At 40.7% G+C, this 16,233-nt stretch overlaps 1 protein-coding gene across 2 annotated transcripts in view; it reads left to right on the top strand.

The window, feature by feature from the left end:
• Positions 1-16,233, top strand: part of Adamts20 (ADAM metallopeptidase with thrombospondin type 1 motif 20) — a 193,102-nt gene that overhangs the window by 45,908 nt on the left and 130,961 nt on the right. For both annotated transcript variants that reach the window (XM_004638581.2, XM_023723596.1), the window contains exon 4: positions 10,830-11,089. In XM_004638581.2, coding sequence (XP_004638638.2) covers positions 10,830-11,089 — 260 coding nt within the window. The remainder of the gene's footprint in view (positions 1-10,829; positions 11,090-16,233) is intronic.

Genomic DNA, 16,233 nt, shown 5'->3' with positions numbered 1-16,233 from the left:
GTACCTAAATGGCGAATACTTAGTGAAGTAGATTTGAATCTTCAGCTTTCCACTGCTTAGCCGCATGGTGCTTTCTTTTCTCATGAAAAAGAAGCAAAGATTCTAATAATTTGCCGTTAGAGTCTGATTCAGAATTCCACTATTTGGAAGCAGGCCCGTTTAAAGCCATCCAAACACAAGCCTGTGCGGCTCTCAGAGGGCAAGGGCAAGGGCAAGGGAAAATGACGGGCTCCGGCCAGCCCCAGCCCGTCCTCCACGCTGTATGAAGATCACGGTTGCCAGATGGGACTTGGGCCATCCCCAGTCAAGAGGTGGGCGCACTGTGTTGTGGGGAGGTCACCCCAAACTCTGGGCCTTGCCCACGGAGCCTGCCGTGGGCATCTACCTTGGATCACAGCCCCAAAACTGATGGGAAAACAAAACTTCCTCACTTTCTGGCCTCTCTGCAGCTTCTTTTGCACATACTGTCCTGCACCCAGATACTAGGTTAACTTTGTGGTGTTAAATGAGATCAACAAGAACATGAATTCTAAAAAATGGTGACGTCAATACATTCTGTATGTAGCAGCAAGTAGACACATTGGTTGGAAAATAAAATTTCAAGCTATAAATAATATTAAAGTTTGATCTTTTTTCTGTTTTTTTCAAAATGTAGTGGATCTGACATCTGACAAAGCAGTAGGAATAAAACTGATTCCATAGTAACAATATTAAATACTGTAAATATATCATGTAGAATTTTAATATTTTATGTTCACTTACTGACTTTTAATGACATGTTTAAATTTTGCCATTTTAAATTTATCTTCGAAAATATCTTTACTATTTCTTACTCTTAAGACATTTTAAGAGCTTACTAAATGGAGGTGACCATTTCATGTGAGAATTTCATTCTCTTCAGTCAAGGCTATTTCAAGAGCTGGGACAGGGACAGATATAGTTTAAGAAATAAGTCATACTGACTGGGGGAACATTAGGATAAAGAGTTGAGTTAAAATGTAACCTTGTTTTGGATTTCTATTAGCTATGACTTTATTTTAGAAATATTCAAGCCAGAAATTGCAGCATGAAGACCCAATAGAAAGTGCTCAAACTGATTATGTGGTCAAGTTACTTAATAATAGCATTGAAAATGGAATTATGCCAGTAGTTGATGGAACAGCTAGACATAATTTTAGCATACGCATAAATTTAGCAGACTAGCTTTGCATTCTCAGATGTGTTTTGAATTTCTTATTACTCAAAATTATGTTAAAGCGTTTGTGGAATGACTCCACCTACGTGGGTTAGGTTGTCAGAGGATTACAGAGTGCAGGAGTAGCCCATGTAAAGCTTAAAAGGTGAGTCAAAGTAGGTTGAATGTTATTTATTGCTACATTGTAGTAAGTGGATATAGTTTAGAAGTGGATGGCCCAGGAGACTCATGGGGAAATATGAAGGTAAGGTTAATAGGGCAGGACTATGTACCACTGCCTACTTCTATAGCCTTGGTCTGTATTCTAATTTCAGCAGCTACATGCATTTGCAAGCTGACCTCCTAGATATCAGTGGGCAATGAATTTTGAATAAATGATGTTTTACGCCTGCTTAGGCAGGCGCAGGGGCCGGGGCTCCATCCCCCCCGTGCTGTGCCGGCCCTGCCCCTAGGGTGCACTGAGGCAGTGATTGAGACTGGGTATGGTGGTGAGACAGTAATCCCAGCACTTGGGGGGCTGGAAACAGGAGGATCACTACAAGTCTGATCTACATAGTGAAACCCTGTAGACCCTGTACTAAATACATGAAAATAAATAAATAAATAAATAAATAATGCTTTAAACAATGAAATGTTGCATTGTACTTGGGCATGCAAATTCTTAATTCCCAGATAAAAGATTTTCCACATACGTCTTTGGAAGAAGTAATAGAGTAGAAGTTGGGAATATTGCATATGTTGGTTCATATAAATTCTGGATAAGATTTGTATCAGCTGTTTCGTCTCAGTTTCACCTCTTCACTTGGAATGTCTAATAAGGGATAGGCTGGAAGATGTGATAAAGCAATTTGTGAAATGCAAAGGCTGTGCAGGTGTTCATTTTTTAAAACGCCCCTAAGGGGTGGAATGCTAAAGGCTGGAAGGAAGCAGCAGGTGCACACTCGCTTTTCACTGACTGGAACGTCTGCAGGGTTTGGGCTTACGCTTGTGAGTGTGGCCGGTGTGTGACTCGTGACCATGCAAGGATCCCTGAATCTTCTGGCTCTGGAAATCTGCCTTGTCCACATTATTAGACAGGCCCGGTGGCTTAACTTCTTGAGAAGAAAAACAAGTATTTCCTCCGCGGCACTGAAGAAGTGTGTTTCTTTGTCTTTCAGCACACATAGCGGAAGACCTAGAATTGCTCTCTGTGCAGAATTATGTGGGAGTTTTCTGTGCTGCTGTTTCCTTCGGGGCCACTAGATGAAAGGACAGTACTGGGGTGGTCGCACATTTTATCGTAGGACTGCAGCGCAATTTTATCCTAGGTAGGACACAGCCTGGATCTCCAAATTGTGGCCCAGCCCCACGTTCCTGCGCTCAAGGACTGAACCCCACACTACGGGTCTATGGCCAGTTAGTCACTCTGCTTTTCTAGGAAGCCCGTGTTCCATTACGGCTCGGGTGACTACATTCTCAGCATTCTGCGTGCGTTAGCACATACGACCTTTCGGAGAGTCATGTGATGTGCTGTTCTGCTGTAATAATCGCTATTGAGGAAATCTGAATTCATTTCTTTGTTATGCCACTTGCTCACTGGTGCCTGATGAAATTCCATGAAACGTGTCACACGTCTCTGTGTTTTAAAATGTGCACCGTAATAGTGACTGATTCCTGGCTACAGGGAGGACTAATGATGTAAGGGTTCTTTTATGCTGCAAGTTTTGGCTGCGGAAGGGCAAGGCCAGAACCTGTGCACAGTTATCACTAGAAGGTGAGGCTCTAATTATTAATGTGTGAGACTCTTGGAAATGAAATATTGGAAAATATTTTATACCTGCAAGCCATAGTTCTAAAGTAGTGACATTTCCAGGCAAATTGAGGAACCCAAAATTGCAGTAAATTTACGTATCATACTCATGTTAGGGAATACCAGTGATTTAAAAAAGTGAATATGTTTCAAATTTATATTTTTAAGATGATGTTATCATGGACAATTTCCTTACCTCTTGCACCTCAGTGTCATTTATAAAATGAGAATAATAATTATGATGTCTGCTTTATAAACTTTTTATTAATGTCAGTGGAGATCACATGTGTGAATTGTAGCGGTACTCATATAATGAACATTTGATAAGTATTATGTGTTTTAGTGTTAATAGTACTATTACTCAGTGAGTACCATATGGTTTATATCTATATAGTGTAGCGTATTATAGATTGTATGATTGGTCGAGAAAACCACAACAATGGCTTCTGTTGTGCAGACGTCACATTGATATTTTCCAGCCTGAGTTCTAAACTTTGTTCCTCAGGCTGTTCCTTTCTTCCATCTCACTCGCTGTCTGCTTTCTAGCTCTGTTCCTTCTTCACCCTGCATTCCATGAACTCTGCTGAGCACGGAGAGAAACGCGTGGTCTGGCAGTGCTCTCGGTCTTTAGGGACTTTGCGTCTTGGTGGCATTGCTGCGCTTACTGTTCTCGCGCCGAGCTGATGCAGAGAGGCTCGTAGGCTTTATCTGATGAGCAGCCCTTTGATTTCATCTCAGAGTGATACAAAAGAGATGTGTCTAACAATGACCGTGCTGGGCCATAAATGCAAGACGAATGGGAGGGACAAGAAACGGAAGACGGTGGGGACTTTGGGAGGCTCCTTGTGCTTGGCTGGTTTCCTTCATTGTGATCGTGTTCTACAGTCACATGGCTTGAGACAAACTAGAGACAGAGTCGTCGTGGCCTCAGCTAATCTAGAGACACAGTCGTTGCTTGCAAGAAGAGGAGCAGCCCGAGCAGCACTTGGAAGGAGACGTCACAGAGCTTGACGATGAGAAGCTAGGAGCGAAGGCGGGATGCAGCGAGGCCAGCGGTGGCGTACGGTTTGTGTGTGAGTTGTTGGCGTTGGAGGTAATTGCTCACGCTAACGGAAGAGGGAACCTGGGAAGGAGAGAAGAAATGAGTGTAGGTAGATGTGGACCATGAGGCACAGGAGGATATTCACGTAGAAGTGTGAGACCCTAATTCCACGGTACTCCTGACATTAACTTTAGTAGTTTGCATTCTGCCTTATGAATTGTAATATTCACATTGCATTAGAAAACCATGAGGGGAAGTGTTATAATCACCAATGTAATTTTAAAATCTTTTATATTCTAGAGGGATGTTATCATTGGTATCTGATGTTCATGACCTTTAGTTTGGTTCAAATTAGCTTTAGGGGGGCTGGGGAGATGGCTCAGTGGAATAAGCACTTCCCTGGCAAGCTCAAAGGCCTGAGTTCAACCCCGGTTCCACAAAAAAAAAAAAAAAAAAAAAAAAAAAAAATGGTTTTAGGTCATAGTATACTTGTTAGTAATACAGGACATGACAGCATTTTAACATTTGACTTGATAGAACAGACACAGAAGAGAAGCATTATATAGAAGTGATGTAATTGTATTGGCAGGTGTACTCTGAGTAACGGCCACTTGTACAGGGTATTTGCAAAGTCACTTTGTCTTCATTTATTACCCTGCTTAGGTATAAGGACTAAGAGCAAGTAATGACAGTAAATTTTTATTTCACAAAATATTAATAGATGCTGTTTTTAAAAATAATGTTTAGCACCTCATGCTGTGCCCGCCCTGACCCACAGGCATGCTGAGCCAACCACAGAGACCCTGTGTGGGGGCACACGCCTGTAAGCCCAGTGCTGGGGAGGCTGAAACAGGAGGATCACCATGAGTCCAAGCTGCATAGGGAGACCCTGAACCAAATACATTGAAATAAAATAAAATAAAGTTTAATTTCCTACAGTTGTAATAGAGAAAGCTTGTGATCACGACTGAAAGGACACTGAGGTGTTCAGGAAACTATACAGTAGTTTTTGTATCTCCTTCAATCATAGTACCACTATACTCACAAGTATTTGTGACAGCATATTCATTTTAGGTGTTAACCTAATATTACTGTATGTACACACTGGTTCTACCTATAATGACAAGATTCATTCATAATAGGTGATGAGTATGAAATTAGGTATTTTTCTATATTGTTTATTCTGCCACTATTGTGTATTCTCTTATGAGTATTTTTCAGTATAGAAATTAAACTCTTATGAAATGCACTGATACCATTTTATCTGTTGTTAAATTATAGTTCTCTTTCTTTTTTTTTTGTAAGAATGTATCATTTAGTAGACATCAATAAGTACAATATATAAAAGCAAACATACCTTCCATTCGGGTGTGCAGGCACCGGTGACAAGCTCCGGCTTTTGCGTTCCCTCCTGCACGCCCAACCCACCAGGTCTGATGCGGCGCTCCACAGTGATGGTTGTTTCTGAGGCGGCTTCTAGAAAAGGCCGTCAGCACTACTGGGCTGTCAAGACCAGCCCCGAAAGCCTGATGACTGCTCGAGGGTGACAAAGGAAGCAGTAAATGCTTGCCTTCCTCTGGTGATGTTTGAAAAACAGCTATTGAGGGTAAATTGGAAACAGTAAAAAGTAAAACATACTAGAGAAACAGCTGCTGCCCTTACCAAGTGACTCCATAATAAATTTTAATTTTAGGTTGTCGATTATGAAGTCAAGATTCTTGGAGAAAGGCTTAATGCTTATTGTTATAGTCTCATATAATTATAAACATTAGATTTTAATTTCTATACTAAAAATACTCATTTTTGTTATTAGATGAAAAACTGTCTAATAACTTGATGGCTGAGTATGTTTTTTAAAATTTGTTTATGCAAAGACTGAGACATGGTGGAATTCTTGATCCTTCTGGACAAAAGTCTAGCGAGAGAAATGACTAAAACTAATTAACAAAGGGAAGAAACAATTTTGATCTCAAAATTCCAGTTGACATTGCCTTTGAATGACCCAAGTTCCATCCAAGGAGAAAGAAAAGAGCTAGGACGGAAAGACGTTGGAAATTGAAATTGAGAAACCGCGGCATTACGTGCTTTCTACTGATGGCATTTAAAAATAATGCACGCAGATTTATTTGCTGTACGCATACATAAAGTAATGTTGGAGTTAGGAAAATAAAGTTCTCTTTGTATCTGTAGAAATGCCAAAATCATTCTCAGATTTGTAAGATAGCAAGTAGTGTGTAGCCCTTTCACAAGCAGAGAGGGCACAATTTAATTTCTTTGCCCCTCTTCCCCATTCTTCCGACTGTGGTATGCTGTAGTCAGAGGGGGAGGCTAAGGTCTGTACTCTAGGCATTCAGTGAGTTCAAGCAAAGTGAATTTTTAGAATCCAGGAGATTGCTGGTATTGTGCAGTTGGTCTGTCCAAAAGTTATGAGTCTGATTGAAATATATTCCTGGGCGAATGGCTGCGACGTTGTCTGGCTGCCAGCGAAGAGGCCTAGCTATCAGTTAACAGTTGGATCTTGCCAGGTAGGTTAGCATTTCTTCATGAATGGGACCAGATCTTCTACTTTTCATATAACACCTAACCACCTGTCAAAGTATTGGATAGACGTACGTGCTCAAGAGACCAGTGAGTGATGGGGGCAGAGGCCAAATCCAGGGGGAGAGTGTGGTCATGGTAAAGTCACCGGTGACTTTCTCCACAACTCAAGTGACATTTGCCAGAGGGACTCACGTATGTTGTCCCTGAAGAGCATCACTTATGTTAGCCCTTAATACTTCTGCCTACAAGAGAATAAACCCTTAGTGTTGAGTAGCCTCCTAGCCACTGAGAGATTGACTGTGGGCTCAAGTACTGCCTGACGGATGGCACATGGAGGAAAGGTTTTCCTGTCTTTGAGGAAGCAGTAATCTGTGAAAGGGCACACTTGAATATCAACAAGAAGTTTATGAACTCACTAACTTCAAAAAGTATGCCATATGTGAGCCCTAATGAGAGTTTTTTAAATGTTAGTCTTACTCTGAGATTACTTAAAATGCATTTGACTTTTAAACAATGCCATGAGGTAGTAGATAAGGAAGTCACAAAAAGGAGGTGCCTCTCAGCACACTGAAGCCTGTGCCATGCACTTAGTCCCAAGTGATGAGAAAGTGAACGCCTTAAATTGGTAATTATTGGCTACTATTAAAATATTACTGTTCTCTAAAATAGATTCCTTGTATTTGAAATGGTCTGTTTTTCATTTTAAGGTATTATAGGAAAAGGAAAACACATAACCTGAAACATTCATAAAGACAACAGCTTCTCCTCGCCACTAGCCCTCACCACATTCTAAATTCCTCAGTCACAACACAGGTTCTTTCCACTAAATGACGTGTCAATGAGGTTAAAAATCTTTCTTGTGTGAGAAGCAAGATAAAATGAGTGTTTCACACTGAAAGTAATCTAATTTACTCCTTATAAAAACTAACAGCCCTTCATTCTGCCAGGGCATATGCTTTTAGCTTTGTTGACTAGTTCATTACAAAGAAAATGTATGTAGGTCCAAAAAGACTCTTTGGACTAGAGATATAGCTCAGTGGCACAAGTGCCTGCCTGTCAGGTGCAAGGTCCAGAGTTCAATTCCCAATAACTAAAAGGCTCATCACATAAGAGAATATGAGACTGCAAGAACAATTTTAAATAATTAACTATATTCCAATTTGGTAGCTTGTGAAAATACTGGATGTCAGTGGTTTTCTTTCTTTTTTCTTTTTCTGTTCCTTTCAACTTCATTGTCAAGCAGTGTCCTGCAATGGCTGAAATTACACTCTGGAGCCAGATGTGTGTGATTTGAACTTCAGTTGTGCTACTTACCAATGCATGGTTGGATTTTATTATTAAGCCAATTCTACAGAGCTTTTGTATTTTGATAGAGAAAATTAAGCCATTCACCTTTACTGTGTTCAGTTTTCAATATAGCTTTGTTCCTTTTATTTGTCTTTATTTCCATCTCTACTATTTGCCAGTTATATCAGTGAGTTCCTTAACCTCTTTCTGTTGTAGATTCTGTAGAGTGGAATTAACAGTAGTATCCATCTCATACATGATTAAGAAATGAGTTAATACACGTGAAGTTCCAGAAGTATATTTGGCTTTGAATAAGCAATGTATGGATTGTGTAATTTGTATGTCATGTTAACATGTTGTTCTTCTATTTCTTTTCCATTTTGTACTTCTGTCAACTTTCTTCATTAAATGGGAGGTTTTCCTGGACACCTGTTCTTCTGTGGTAAAGTGGCTGTCCCACTCATGCACACGACACACAGATACCTTTTCCACGAGGACCTGTGTCCCAGGTTTGCTCCTCCCCCTGCTGAAATCCTCCAAGCGGCACGCCAGTCTGCCCTGCCGCCGACACTTTGCGAAGGTCCGGGTGCTCCACCTTGCGCGACTGTTGCATCAGTCTTTTTCCACATTAGCCACTGCGGCAGGCATAGGATCATGTTTCATTGGTTTTTACTCGTACTCCCCTGATGACCAAGTTTTTTAGGGCGTGTTTCATGCACTTAGTACCTTTGGAGTTTGGCTTCTCTGAGTCGCACAGACTCCTTGTGGACTGTGTCTGCTGCAGAAGCTTTGGGCGGCATCACTCCGGTTGTCCAGTTTTTGCTCCCACTCTTCTCTGACTCACCTTTTGATGTCATATCCACGAATTTGTTGCTACATCTAACTTTATGAAGCTTTTTGCCCTGCTTTCTCCTAAAATTTTTTTTTTTTTTTTAAGCTTGGCCTTACTTTTAAGTCTTTAATCCATTTGAGCTCCTATAGTTGGTTATGTTGGGTGGTCTTAGAGCCTTGGTGAAGGTCATTTGATCATATACACCAGAGTTTATTCTGCATGTGCACCAGCAGTGTTTCTACCTGCGTTTTTGTACAGCCCTATGTTTTCCTTCTCTTCAATACACACCAAGGTGTGGAATCGCAGTGTCTCAGGTAGATGGAAATCTAACTCAGAAGCTGTCTGCAAGCTTTTGAGGAGAGTATATCAGTATGTGGTTTGATCAGTTTTTTAAATTGTAGCCCTCCTAATACATAGAACCCACGTTTTGTCTCCTGGTTGGGTTATTATTATTATTTTTGGATTATTATTGAGACATTAACTGAAATTGTATCCTCAGATCTGTGTTCATAGTTTTGTTCCTTTGAACTAAAGTGTAAACTTTATGAGGTATCATTTTCTTCTTTGTTGTGGTACCGGGGATCGAACTTGGGACCGTGCACTTGTCAGGCAGGCTCTTATGCTGCTGAGCTATCGCTGGCCCTGAGATGTTATTTATTCCTTGCTTTCTAAACATTTCCTGACATTGGCTATATGATGGCAAACCTTTTAGAGCTTTCAGGGATAATAAACAGCCTGCTGTGGCGCGCATGTGCTAGGTTCACTACTGCTCGATAGGGTACACGATGCATGCTTGTTTTGAATAAATGAAATAGATAAACAAACACATCAAACTGAATATTTGACTTTTTCCTGAAAACTCAAAAATCCTTCTTACGGTCAAAGTAGATTGTTTTAATGATAAAATACAGTTTTATATTATCTAATAAATCTTATTTTAATTCTTTTTGTTTCTAAATTATCAAGGGCCATCTCTTTCTTCTCATATGACTCTTTTGCTCCGTCTTTACCTGACAATACTACCACTACATAGTTGGTAGAAAAATGAGCAGAAAAAGAAGAAGGCAGAGAAGAGATGAGAGGAAGAAAGTGAGAAAAAGAAAAAAAAAAAGAACTAGGCCAGGCACCCTTGCTGCCTGACTACTGCTTACTGGAGGCAGCAGTCAATAATTAAATGCACAGGCTTCCGCGCAAAGTCCTTAAAAGTAGTAGCCGTAATAGTGTACAGTATGGGCCGGTGAGATAGCTCAGCAGACTAGAGCACCTGTTTGGGCAAGCGCAGGGACCACAGTTTGATCCCTGGAACCACATGCTGCCCCAATCCTGCCCCCAGAGCGGGCTAAGCCGACCAGAGTCCAGGTGTAGTGTGCACTCCTGTGATCCCAGCACTGGGGAGGCTGAAAGCAGGAGGATCACCAGGGGTCCGAGCTGGGTAGCGAGACCCTGCAGCAATCAAATACAAGAAATAAAAAAATAGTGTACAATATTCAGAAGTTTTATATACAGCTACAACAGTCAGGTACTTTATAATGCATATCTACATTTGACATTTGGATTTTGAAATGTCATTTATTGTGACATCACTTAATTTTTTTGTCATTCTAGGGACTTTTTCCACATTATGTAACAAAATTACATTTGGTTCTATATTTAATGAAGTTTCACTGCAAAATCTGGTTGCTCTGCGATGAGATTAAATATTATTGGTGACTTTAAGAACCAGTCTTCCTACTGAAAAAACAGTTGAAATTTATTGATTATCCACACTTAATAATTTATTTATTTGGCAGAACTGGGGATTGAACTTAGGCCCTTGTGCTTGCCAGGCAAGCGCTTATTCTACTAAGCCATCTCCCTGGCCCAATAATTTATTTTTTACAGTCAGACTTGTTAAAGTAAGACTTAGACAGTCTTTTTAGTGTGATCTATGAAAATTTAAACATTTTCCAAACTATTACTGTGAATTTCCGTGCTCATAGTAACGTGGTGCAATATTGTTTTAAATAATAATTTCTGTTTGTCCTTTTATTGTTTCACATTGAAGCCAGATGTGTATTAAATGTTTCAGTTACTCTGTTTTGTGCAGTGTATTTAAATCACACCCAATTCAATGACTCTCCATTGTATTCTTTTTTCTTCTCAGAAAATCCAATAAAGAAAGTGGCTTTATACTTGCATAATGACACCAACACGAATGACGATCTTAACATACAGAAGGAAATGGTTTTTGGATACCCTTCAAAAAATAGGTCTTTGGAAGATGAAAGAAGTCAATTACATTCCAGGAATAAGCGCTTTCTGTCCTACCCAAGATATGTGGAAGTTATGGTGACTGCAGATGCTAAAATGGTTCGGTATCATGGACAGAATCTGCAGCACTATGTGCTCACCCTGATGTCGATTGTAAGTAAACTCGATCTGACGCGGGTGCGTCCTCAGACTTTCGGCTCAGTTTTCACCCATCCATGGGCAAATATGAACATGATTTTCTGCTTCTTGTACAGCTTTCTAAAATGCTTGAGAATCAGTGACGCCACTTGTAGAAATGCTTGAAGTGTTCTTCATCACATGGATGGCTTCTGCCTTTTAGTGAACACCCTTCGTCACATTGGTTTTGAATCTTTGGCCCCTCGCCCTGTTGCTGCCCTGAGGGAAGGGCTAGGGTCCCATACGCTGTGTTGTCTAGATCAGAAAGTTAGATGCATTCTAACTTGTATGTCTGTAGGAACAAAGGGATCAGATGTTGGTAGAGATGTCTTAGCAAATTTGGAATATAAGGTAGCAGTAGGTGCCTTTGGGCTGATGTTAGTATCTCTGTCCACAGGACTGATGCCAGTATCCACAGGACAGTCCTAGCGCAGGTGAAGAACCCTGTCCCGGGTAGTGCTGGTGCCCTAGGTCGTGTGTGCATGTGTGTATGCAGATAATGTATCGTGCTATCAGGAATATTCCTGAGTGTAGTTAGGCCTGTTACTCGGAGTGCTTTCGGAAGCACCTGTTTCATGCTCGCAGGTCTTTGGGTTTAGGTAGCAAATGATACAGTTACTGATATATGTGGATTTAGGGTATTTAGAAAACACTGTATCTCCTGGAAGTATCTTAGGTAGATCCGTGTCCACTTGTGGAAAAGACCTTGCCGTGACCCACCTGTAGGGCATTGACACTGTCCCTTAGCTGGACATTTCCTGCTAAGTTCATTGTAACTTGAGATCCTGAGTCTATCCTGTCACCCCCCCTCTCCCGACATTTATGGTGAATTCTTCTGTCTGTACCACGTTCTGTGTTCCCTAACTACAGCACCTGGTGAAAACTGAGTGCTCACTAACCAAGAGAGCAAGTAAGTGGTTAAAGTAAAAGTCATTTTTTTTGAATATAGCGAACTGTGAGAAACACAAAACAAAGTTAATCCAAAGTGGTTTTCTGAAATTGCATAACAGAGACACTCATTTTATTTGAGTTGAATTTTTTTTACAACGATACAGAATTATAAATGGAAACATATCCTCATGCTGGATAAACGTTACATTTGAAAATGGTTAATTTTAACTTTTAAAATATTTTCAGTTGTAGTTTTAAAAATACTATCCTATATAATGGATGCGGTTGCCTACGTTTGGCCTCGGTGTGGTAGCGCGTGCCTGTAATCTCAACACTCTGGGAGACTGAGGCAGGAGGATTGCAAGTTCAAGCCCAACATGGGCAAATTAATGAGTAAGGTTCTGTCTTAAAATTTAAAAAAAATCAAGGAGATCTAGCTCAGTGTGAATGCTCTAGGTTCATTCCTCAGTACTACAGGAAAAATGAGAGCGGGAGAGAAAGAGAGAGGGAAGGGAAAAGGAGGGGGTGAGGAGGAAAGGAGAGGAATTGAAATTGACTCATCAAGAAAATTGAATGGAAGGAATAAGGAATTTTGAAAATGGGATTGTGAAGCATGATCAATGACAGCTAGCTGAGGCTGTGCTTTACATACTAACTAGAAGAGACAACAGGATAATTTTAGAACCACTTTGTACAATTTTGACATAGATATTTCAATATCTGTATTTATCTTTGGTGATGTCACTACCCTCAGAAAAGTTTTATGTGTATTTTACATAAAAGCAGCATCACTATTAGAAGAGACTGTGGTATATCTCAAGGAAACTGAAGTTGACCAAGGGAGTTTTAAGGCCGAGTTCGTTGAGGGCAGAACAGGCTTTCGGATTTCATGGAGAAATGAAAGGGGTGTGTGAAGGTTTGGCTGAAGGGTGTGTTTGTGGATGCAGTCAGCTGGTTTGCATTAAGCTCTGGTTCACCAGCAGATAGGTGCAAGGGGTTGGAGGAAGCAGGGAGGATTCTGTACATAGGTGGGGTAAGAAAAGAAATCTAGTATCTCTCTCTCTCTTCTAAAAAATATATATATTTGGTATGGGGTCTACAGGGTGTTCAGGGTCTCACTATGTAGATTGGACTCGCAGTGATCTTCCTGTGTTCAGCCTCCCAAGCGCTGGGATTACAGATGTGTGCCACCACGCTTGGTCTCAATTGCCATTTCAGTGCACCCCGGGGTCGGGTCTGACACAGCATGCAGAGGATTGAACCCTGGCCCCTGTGTCTGCCTAAACAGGTACTTTAGTCCACTGAGCTATCTGAAATCTAGTATCTCTTGAGAAGTACTTTGAGCTTCTGTGTATGCTTTCTTGTCTCCTTAGAGGACAAATTCTAGATGACTTCTGAATACCTGGCTTTTTCTTTGTCCTTTTTCTTCTTTACATGAGAAAGGATTCAGAAAGGATTCAGGAGAGTCAGCAGATTATAGGGCTCTGCCCACATACTGTTGCTTTATGGGTAAAAACATGTTAATGTGGAAGGAAATTTAGAAAAAGTAACAACCCCCTTTTTGGTTTTTGCATGGAACTTTCTTAGTTTTAATACTGAAAGTCTTACATTTTGGGGCTGGGGAGGTAGCTCAGCAGTCTAAGCACCTGCCTGGCAAGCACAAGGACCCAGATTTGAAACCCAGTACTGCATGCTGTGCTGACTCCATGCTGACGTGGCCACTGAAACTGGGTGTGGTGTAATCCCAGCACTGAAGAGGTTAAGACAGGAGGACAGTGCGAGTACAAGCTGTATAGTGAGACGCTGTACCAAACAAATAAGTAAATAAATCTTAAAAAAAAAAGTCTTACAGTTTTAGAAATCTCTCAATCCTGGGCAAATTGGTAAAGTAGTATCTTGATTCCCAAAATTGCTACAAAGTTGTGTCATGTAACTGTCCACAGTTGTTTCCACCTGAGGAAGGAACCATTTAGATTTTGTACGTTTTCTTCCTAAATTTTTAGAAGCCACGAGTTACCCATTGAAACACACAGCACTTCGACTTCTGGTGATGTTCTGATCATAGGAATTGGGAAAGCGACAATAATTTTTAAACTTGGAATACAATAGTAAGCCATTTAAAGTTCACGGTGATGAAGAAGAGTTTATGTGTGTTGAATTCCATATGTAAAGGGGAAAACAACTGAACAGATGGATTGCATAGACACAGTTTAGAAAGACGTTTGTCTAACATCTTTTCTGCAGAGAGTAAACAGCTGCTATCTCCTTAAGCTGTTTGCTTTTAAGAATTTAACACATCTAGGGCAGTGGTGCAGAAAAAGGTGCAATTTGATTATCATTTGAGGGTTCTATGTTACGCCGCAAATATAGCTTGGTGAAATCTATTGTTCAGCAGGCCTCTGGCGTCAACACCAATGAGCAAGAGCACAAGAGTGGTGTGGACTAACGTGAACTAGGTGTGTCGGCGAGGCAGAGCCACTGTATCAGCTGCTGTCCTACAGCTTTTATCCTTAAGAGAATTTTGACACCAGCATTTGCTTGTAATATCATCTGAATAGACATTGCTAAGCTGCCTAACTATGTGTAAGCTAGGGCAGTTATTTTCTTCAGCATGTTATTCTTGATATATGATGACATACTGTTTCATAAACCTTAATCATGTCAGAGAACACCACACTCCATTGTGCTTACAATTGTTTATTTTATAATGTTCTTGCTGTCCCAGACATAATGATATAAATTTAAGAACCATCGTTTGCTCCTCAAGCAGCAGCCCCATTTATTAAAGCATAATTACTGTTATTAGAGGCATTCCTCAAGTGTGAGCCTCCATTGTATTACATTGGTTTTATGCCATCGCTTTCAATCCTTGGGCTGCTTTTACTACTGTTGGGCAAGGTGGGGAAATTGCAGGCACACATGAAGTGTAACTGTTTGTGACACTTTCTCCTTGCTTCGGCTTAGTATTCTGCTCGCTCTTCATTCTTTGTCTGTATCGTTTTGCGCCTGTGTGAAATGTCATTATATTCAATTTAAGAGCAAAAAGATCTCTATGAACAAGTGAAGAGTAGTGTGCTTTGTAGCCAACATTTTTTTTTTTTTAATTCTGTTAGCATCATGCTTTTAGGAGTGACTTTGCATGTCTTAATGCATGGAGGTCACTGTGGGTGGACCTTTGGTGGCACTCTGAAGGTTATTTTCAAAATGACTGGAAAGTCATTGGTGATAGTATTTTATTGCTTCTTTCATGAAATATATTTTGCCTAGAATTTTCCCTAAAGATTTTAACCATGTTATTCCTACCATTTCTTTACCTCTTACTAATTATTCACAAAGTAGCATTGACTATTTTTTTGAAACTTATAAAGAAATAAGAACTGTTTATGCTAGGGAAAGAAACACTTACAGAATGAAAAATTAAATGCATTTAATCAGTTTATCAAAAAGTTCAAATGCGTAATGCTTTAAATGTGGTGATTGTCATAATATATAAAATATTACGTGGCTTGTAGAGCAAAATAAATCATAAGAATCATTTCATATTTAATATAGCATTCCTGAGGGATGGCCCGTGGGGCGCAGTATTACCTGTGACATGCTGCAGGGAGGGGCAGGACAGATGACTGAGACTAAAGAGTTGCAAAAATGCCACAAATAATATGTCTGTTTGATAGTTTGTATATTGGCTTATTCATGATCTCATGAAGATGCCTACTTATCTCTTTTGTTCTTAACATTTCTCAAAATGTGCTAAAGTTTGGTCCTTAAAGCAAATGTCCTTCATAGTCCTCCTCCAGTATCATCTGGTTAACCCCAATCCAGCACACAGGGGAACATGAGGGGTGGATTCAGGGTCTCTGTCTGTCTGTAGAGATTAAGACAGAAGAAGCAAGTCCATCCTCCAGCTGGAACAGCAGGTGTGTGGCTCACGGGGGAGGCGGGCCTCTAGTCCAGGTCTCCTGACTACGTGGGATTTCTCTGAGGCTGTGATCGGGTGACCACCTGCACAACGAGATCAGAGGCTAGGGGATGAGTTGTAGAGGGGTTTGAAATAGTTTTTGTAGCAAGAGCTAATGAGGGTGGGGAAAGATAGCTGGGCAGTCTAAGTGCCTGTCTGGCAAGCACAGGGACCTGAGTTCAATCCACTTTGCCGGCCCCAGAAACCAGGCATGGTGGTGCATGCCTATAATCCCAGTACTGGGAAGGCTGAAGCAGGAGGATCACTACTA

The sequence above is a fragment of the Octodon degus genome, unplaced genomic scaffold, assembly GCF_000260255.1.
Source record: "Octodon degus isolate 3935 unplaced genomic scaffold, OctDeg1.0 scaffold00100, whole genome shotgun sequence".
Lineage (NCBI taxonomy): Eukaryota > Metazoa > Chordata > Mammalia > Rodentia > Octodontidae > Octodon > Octodon degus.
This window is presented reverse-complemented; position numbering and strand designations above follow the sequence as displayed.